The 7,557-nt window shown below is 55.9% G+C and overlaps 1 protein-coding gene across 1 annotated transcript in view; it reads left to right on the forward strand.

Annotated features, from left to right (window-relative positions):
- The window catches only part of LOC102037845 (protein-arginine deiminase type-4), a 36,667-nt gene that overhangs the window by 26,863 nt on the left and 2,247 nt on the right, over positions 1 to 7,557 (forward strand). Inside the window, exons 14-24 of the mRNA XM_031062977.1 lie at positions 322 to 383; positions 1,221 to 1,338; positions 3,018 to 3,110; positions 3,602 to 3,780; positions 4,409 to 4,512; positions 4,592 to 4,703; positions 4,784 to 4,891; positions 5,603 to 5,751; positions 6,357 to 6,501; positions 6,583 to 6,676; positions 7,083 to 7,162. Coding sequence (XP_030918837.1) covers positions 322 to 383; positions 1,221 to 1,338; positions 3,018 to 3,110; positions 3,602 to 3,780; positions 4,409 to 4,512; positions 4,592 to 4,703; positions 4,784 to 4,891; positions 5,603 to 5,751; positions 6,357 to 6,501; positions 6,583 to 6,676; positions 7,083 to 7,162 — 1,244 coding nt within the window. The remainder of the gene's footprint in view (positions 1 to 321; positions 384 to 1,220; positions 1,339 to 3,017; positions 3,111 to 3,601; positions 3,781 to 4,408; positions 4,513 to 4,591; positions 4,704 to 4,783; positions 4,892 to 5,602; positions 5,752 to 6,356; positions 6,502 to 6,582; positions 6,677 to 7,082; positions 7,163 to 7,557) is intronic.

Genomic DNA, 7,557 nt, shown 5'->3' on the forward strand with positions numbered 1-7,557 from the left:
CCCCAATCCCCATTCCCCAGACCCCCATTCCCAAACCCCCATTCCCAAACCCCCATTCCCAAATCCCCATTCCCCAAACCCCATTCCTGAATCTCCTTCCCAAACCCCCATTCCCCAAACCCCCATTCCCCAACTCTCATTCCCGAATCCCCATTCCTCAACCCCTCATTCCCCAAACCCCATTCCCACATCCCCATTCCCAAACTCCCATTCCCAAACCCCCATTCCCCATCCCCCATTCCCCATCCCCCATTCCCAAACCCCTTCCCGAACCCCACTTCCCGGGATTTCCCCTTTTCCCATCTCATCCCTGTCCCACAGAGGTGTCGCTGGACGCTGATGTCACCCGCAGCGGGGCCGTGAGCCGGACACTGCTGGACAAGGTATCCAGAGGGGCCGGGAACACCGCGGGATTGGGAATTCCCGACTGAACCCTGGATCCCAACGGGATTGGGAATTCCTGACTGAACCCCCAGACCCTGATGGGATTGGGAATTCTCAGTTGAAGCTCAGATCCCAATGGGATTGGGAATTCCCAGCTGACCCCCAGACCCCGATGGGATTGGGAATTCCTGGATGAGCCCCTAGGCCCTGATGGGATTGGGAATGGCCCTGATGGGATTGGGAATTTCTGGATGAGCCTCCAAGCCCCAGTTGGATTGAGAATTCCTGGATGAGCCCCTAGACACCAATGGGATTGGAAATTCCTGACTGAACCCCAGACCCCAATGGGATTGGGAACTCTCAGCCAAAGTCAGATTTCAATGGGATTGGGGATTCCCAGCTGATCCCCAGACCCCAATGGGATTGGGAATTCCTGGATGAGCCCCAGATCCTGATGGGATTGGGAATTCCTGACTGAACCCTGGATCCCAATGGGATTGGGAATTCCTGGATGAACCCCCAAACCTTGATGGGATTGGGGATTCCTGCATGACCCCCAGACCCCGATGGGATTGTGAATTCCCGGCTGAGCCCCAGACCCCGATGGGATTGGGAATTCCCAGTTGACCCCCAGACCCCGATGGGATTGGGAATTCCCGGCTGATCCCCAGACCTCAATGGGATTGGGAATTCCCGGCTGATCCCCAGACCCCGATGGGATTGGGAATTCCTGGCTGACCCACAGACCCCGATGGGATTGGGAATTCCCGGCTGAGCCCCAGACCCCGATGGGACTGGGCATTCCCGTCTAACCTGGCCCCGCTCCGTGTCCCCAGGCCAGCTGGACGTGGGGCCCCGATGGCCACGGGGCCGTGCTCCTCGTCAACTGCGACCGCGACGACCCCGGCGCCGAGGGCCTGGACAACGAGGACAGCGCCGTGCGCTCCTACAACGGTCCCGGCAGCCCCGAGCCCCTGGCTCACGCTTTTCCCCACTTTTCCCTCCTTTTCTCTGAGTTTTCCCTCCCTTCTCCCTGATTTTCCCACTTCCCCCTCAATTTTCCATTCCTACTGCAGCCCAGAGCCCAAATTTTCCCACTTTCCCCTCAATTTCCCCTTTCTTCCACAGCCCAGAACCTGCCATTTTCCCAATTTTCCCTCAATTTTCTATTCCTACCACAGCCCGGGACCCTCATTCTCCCACTTTTCCCTCAAACTTCTCTCACTTATCTCTCAGTTTTCTCTCCCTACCCCAGCCCAGAACACCCAGTTTTCAGACTTCTCCCCCACTTTTCCCCCTTTTCCCTCAGTTTCCCCCTTTTCCTTTGGTTTTCCCTCTTCCCCCTTAGTTTCCATATTTTCTATTGTTTTTCCCCCCCTTTTGCCTGAATTTTCCCAATTTTCCCTCAATTTCCCCTTTCTTCCACAGCCCAGGACCCTCATTCTCTCACTTGCCCCTCAATTTTCTCTCACTTCTCCCTCAGTTTTCTTTCCTTACCCCAGCCCAGAACCCCCAGGTTTCCCCCTTTCCCCCAGTTTACCCCCTTTTCCCTCAATTTCCCCCTTTTCCCTCAGTTTCCCCCTTTTTCTTTGGTTTTCCCTCTTCTCCCACAGTTTCCCAATTTCCCCTGGTTTTCCCATTAGTTTCCCTATGTTCCCTCAAGTTTCCCCCTTTTCCCCAGGTTTCCCCTTTCCCCCCAATTTTCCTTTCTACCACAGTTTCTCCCTTTTCCCCTGGTTTTCCATTTCTCCCTCAGTTTTCCACTTTTCCTGGGGTTTCCCTTTTTCCCTGGGTTTCCCCTTTTCCCCTGGTTTTCCCCTTTCCCTTTGGTTTCCCCCTTCTCCTCCAGTTTTCCCCAGGTTTCTCCCTTTTCCCTGGGTTTCCCCTTTTCCTGGGTTTTCCCATTTTCCCCCAATTTTCCCCTTTTCCCTCAGTTTCCCCCTTTTCCCCCAACTTCCCCCTTTTCCCTCAGTTTCTCTCTTTTCCTTCAGTTTCTCTCTTTTCCTTCAGTTTTCCCCTTTTCCTTCAGTTTTCCTCTTTTCCCTCCTCCATCAGTTTTCCCCTTCTCCCTCAGTTTTCCACTTTTCCCTGGTTTTCCCTTTTCCCTGGGTTTCCCTTTTCTCCCTCAGTTTTCCCCTGGTTTCCCCCTTTCCCCCTGGTTTTCCCTTTTCCCCTCGGTTTCCCCCTTCCCCATCAGTTTTCCCCTGGTTTCCCCCTTTTCCCAGGTTCCCCCTTTTCCCCTGTTTTTCTCCTTTTCCCCAGGTTTCCCCCTTTTCCCCGGTTTCCCCCTTTCCCCCCAATTTCCCCGTTTCCCTTTTCCCCTGGTTTTCCCCTTCTCCCTCAGTTTTCCACTTTTCCCTGGGTTTCCCCTTTCCCTGGTTTCCCCCTTTTCCCTGGGTTTTCCCCTTTTCTCCTGGTTTTCCCCTGGTTTTCCCCTTTCCCCAGGTTTCCCCCTTTCCCTGGGTTTCTATTTTCTCCCTCAGTTTTCCCCTGGTTTCCCCCTTTTCCCAGGTTCCCCCTTTTCCCCTGTTTTTCTCCTTTTCCCCAGGTTTCCCCCTTTTCCCCGGTTTCCCCCTTTCCCCCCAATTTCCCCGTTTTCGCCCCGATTCCCCCTGAGCCGTGCCTTTCCCCAGACCTGCAGGACATGGCGCAGCTGGTGCTGAGGGCGCGCGGGCCCCGCGCCACCTTCGCCGGGCACCGCCTCCTGCGGCACTCTGTTACAGAAGGCTTGATTTATTATTTTATGATATATACATATACTATACTAAAAAGAAAAAGAAAGGAGAGTTTCCAGAAGCTGCTAGCTACCTAAGAATAGAAAGTAAAGAATGAACAACAAACCAGCTCTGTCGGACTGTGTCCGAGAGATCTCAGTTCTGGATTGGCCATCAATTATAAACATCCAAGCTGGGCCAATCCAGGCAGACCTGTTACATTCTACAGCAGCAGACAATCTATTGTTTATGTCTTGTTGCTGAACTTCTCAGCTCCAGCAGGAAAATCCTAAGAGAGGATTTTTCATGAAAGAAATGTCTGTGACAGGGGGATTTTTGGGGGCGGCATGGACCCCTGCTCGCCGGGATCAACCCCAAATCCTTGCGCTGCTTCTCCAACGCCCCGGGCGCGGCTGAGCCGATCCAGGCGGGGTTTGGGGCGGCTTTAGGGACCAGGGGGGAACGGGGCTGCGGTTTGGGTTTGAGGTGTCCGTGTGCCGCAGACAACGTGGAGCTGGAGATGTTCAAGGCCGTCCTGGGGGGCTCCAAGCTGTCCTACACCGTGCGGCCCAGCCGGCACCAGCACGAGAGCGTCTTCTACGTGGAGGGCCTGGCCTTCCCCGACGTGGCCTTCTCGGGGCTCGTGTCCCTGCACGTCACCCTGCTCGAGAGCCCCGGAAAGGTCCGGCCGGGGGCACCGGGGGTGGCACAGCGGGGACTGATCCCAAACTCCATCCCTGCCATCCCAGCGAGGGCTGGAACAGTGGGGACAAATCCCAAACTCCATCCCTGCCATCCCAGGGGGAGCTGGGACAGTGGGGACAAATCCCAAACTCCATCCCTGCCATCCCAGCAAGGGCTGGAACAGTGGGGACAAATCCCAAACTCCATCCCTGCCATCCCAGGGAGGGTTGGGACAGGGGGGACAGATCCCAAACTCCATCCCCGCCATCCCAGGGGGGGCTGGGACAGTGGGGACAAATCCCAAACTCCATCCCCACCATCCCATGGGGGTGGGACAATGGGGACGGATCCCAAACTCCATCCCTGCCATCCCATGGGGCTGGAACAGTGGGCACAGATCCCAAACTCCATCCACACCATCCCATGGGGTTGGGACAGTGAGGATAGATCCCAAACTCCATCCCCACCATCCTATGGGGGTGGGACAACAGGCATAGATTCCAAACTCCATCCCTGCCATGCCAGGAGGGGTGGGACAATGGGGACAGATCCCAGACTCCATCCCTGCCATCCCATGGGGCTGGGACAGCGGGCACAGATCCCAAACTCCGTCCCCACCATGCCAGGGCCTCCTGGAGTCTCCGATCTTCACGGACTCCGTGGTGTTCCGCGTGGCTCCCTGGATCATGACGCCCAACACGGCGCCGCCGCTCGAGGTCTTTGTCTGCAGGTGGGTGCTGCCGGGTGCTCCCGCCCTGCCCGCTGCCGGATCCGCTCCCAAATCCCGATTTTCCCGTTTCCCCCTCCAGCGTGGACAAGAACGGGGAGTTTGGGGCGGCCGTGGGCGCGCTGGCCGAGCGGGCGCAGGTGCCGCTGACCGTGTGCCCAGCGCCGCAGAACCAGCAGGACCGCTGGATCCAGGTGGGAGCAGGGTCTGCCCGGCCCCTCCTCGCCGCGGCAGCGCTGGGGGAGATTCCCAAAATTCTCCATCCTTCCCCCAGGATGAGGTGGAGTTCGGCTACATCCAAGCCCCCCACAAGACCCTCCCCGTGGTCTTCGACTCGCCCCGGGACCGCGGCCTGAAGGATTTTCCCGTCAGGAGCATCCTGGTATCCAGCCCCTTCCTCCTAAAAACTGGGATAAATCCCTTTAAAAAATCGGATAATTCCCCTAAAAACTGGGAAAAATCCCTTTAAAAACTGGGGAAAATCCCTTTAAAAACTGGGGAAAATCCCTTTAAAAACTCGGATAAATCCCTTTAAAAAATCAGATCATTCCCTTAAAAAGTGGGAAAAATCCCCTAAAACCCGAGATAAATCCCTTTAAATACTGGAATAAATCCCTTCAAAAACTGGAGTAAATCCCTTCAAAAACTGGAATAAATTCCCTAAAAACTTTAAAAGGATAAATCCCTTTAAAAACTGGGAAAAATCCCTTTAAAAACTGGGAAAAATTCCCTAAAAACCGGGATAAATCCCTTTAAATACTGGGATCAATCCCTCCAAAAACTGGGATAAAATAGCTTTTAAAACTGGCATATATCCCTTTAAAAACTGGGATAAATCCCCTAAAAACTAGGATTAATCCCTCCAAAAACTGGGATAAATGCCTTTAGTAACTGGGATAAATCCCCTAAAAAGTGGGAAAAATCCCTTCAAAAACTAGGATAAATCCCTTTAAAAACTGAGATCAATCCCTTTATAACTGGGATAAATCCCTTTATCTCCGGCATTTTTGGGGTGGGATGCTCCAGCACAGAGGATTTGGTGCTGACAGCTGCACTTTTTTAACCACTTTCTCCCATTTTTCCCACCGCCCAGGGCCCCGATTTTGGCTACGTGGCCCGGCAGGCTCCAGAGGGCACTTCCAGCCTGGATTCCTTCGGGAATTTGGAGGTGAGCCCGCCCGTGACGGTGCAGGGCAAGGAGTACCCCTTGGGGCGCATCCTGATCGGCAGCAGCTTCCCCAGGTGAGCCGGGAGCAGGAAAACCTCAAACCAGGATTTCCCAGCTCTTTTTGGGGTCGGTTCCCAGCAGAGCAGGAAAACCCCAAAACCAGGATTTCCCGGCCCCATTTGGGGTCAGCTCTGAGCGGAGCAGGAAAACCCCAAACCCAGGATTTCCCAGCCCCCTTTGGGGTCGGTTCCGAGTGGAGCAGGAAAACCCCAAAACCAGGATTTCCCGGCCCCGTTTGGGGGTCAGCTCTGAGCGGAGCAGGAAAACCCCAAAACCAGGATTTCCCGGCCCCGTTTGGGGGTCAGCTCTGAGCGGAGCAGGAAAACCCCAAAACCAGGATTTCCCAGCCCCATTTGGGGTCGGCTCCGGGGGGAGCAGGAAAACCCCAAAACCAGGATTTCCCAGCCCCTTTTGGGGTCAGCTCTGAGCGGAGCAGGAAAACCCCAAAACCAGGATTTCCCAGCCCTTTTTGGGGCTGGCTCTGAGCAGAGCAGGAAAACCCCAAACCAGGATTTCCCAGCCCTTTTTGGGGTCAGCTCTGAGTGGAGAAGGAAAACCCCAAACCCAGGATTTCCCGGCCCCGTTTGGAGCCTCCCCAGAAGCCCCGGTGCTCCCCCAGGGAGGGCGGCCGCAGGATGGCCAAGGCCGTGCGGGATTTCCTGGTGGCCCAGAAGGTACAGGCGCCCGTGGAGCTCTTCTCGGACTGGCTCAGCGTCGGGCACGTGGATGAGTTCCTGAGCTTCGTCCCCGCGCCCGACCGGAAGGTAACGGGGTCCCGGGAGCGGGAAAAAGCGGGACGAGACCCTCAGAGCCTTCCCCGACCTCCTCTTCCTCCTTCCCCGCAGGGATTCCGGCTGCTCCTGGCCAGCCCCAGCGCCTGCTACCAGCTCCTGAGGGAGAAGCAGGAGGAGGGGTTCGGCGAGGCCGCGATGTTCCAGGGTAGGGCAGGACGGGCAATGGGGCTCCGTGGGTTTGTTTCCCCTTTTTCCTGCAAAATGGGGTGGGGGAGGTGGATGGACCCGGAAATCCGGCTGGGAAGTGGGGGCAGAACGGAGCAGAATTGATTAATTAATTAATTAAAGCTGCAGGGGTTGGATTGCTGGGTTGGGATGGAGCTCTGGGGGCAGAACGGAGCAGAATTGATTGATTAATTAATTAAAGCTGCAGGGGTTGGATTGCTGGGTTGGGATGGAGCTCTGGGGGCAGAACGGAGCAGAATTGATTGATTAATTAATTAAAGCTGCAGGGGTTGGATTGCTGGGTTGGGATGGAGCTCTGGGGGCAGAGCTGGAGTCGCAGCCCGGCCGAGCTGGGGCAGAATTCCAGCCTGGCTCCCTCTCGGCAGGGCTGGACAGGGTGCCCAAGCCGACCATAAACGCGATCCTGGCTGACGAGGAGCTCCGCAAGTTCAATGACTACGCCCAGGTGGGGACAGGGAGCAGGAGGCTCCAAACCATCGCTCCCTCCGTGTCCCACATCCCTCCTTCCTCCCTTCCATCCCTCCATGGATCCATCCATCCATCCTCCTCTTCACCCATCTCCCCACTGCTCTGTCCCTCCTTCCGTCCATTCTTCCCTCTGTCCAACCTTCCATCCATCCCTCCCTCCATGGATCTGTCCCTCCATCCCTCCATCCATCCATCCCCATCCATCCATCCATCCATCCATCCATCATCCATCCATCCATCCATCCATCCATCCATCCATCATCCATCCATCCATCCATGGATCCCTCTATCCACCTCTCTGCCCACCTTTCCATCCATCCCTCCCTCCAGCCACCTGCCCATCCTGACGTCCATCCCTCTGTCCCTCTTTCC

The sequence above is a fragment of the Geospiza fortis genome, unplaced genomic scaffold (assembly GCF_000277835.1).
Source record: "Geospiza fortis unplaced genomic scaffold, GeoFor_1.0 scaffold4, whole genome shotgun sequence".
Classification (NCBI taxonomy): Eukaryota; Metazoa; Chordata; class Aves; order Passeriformes; family Thraupidae; genus Geospiza; species Geospiza fortis.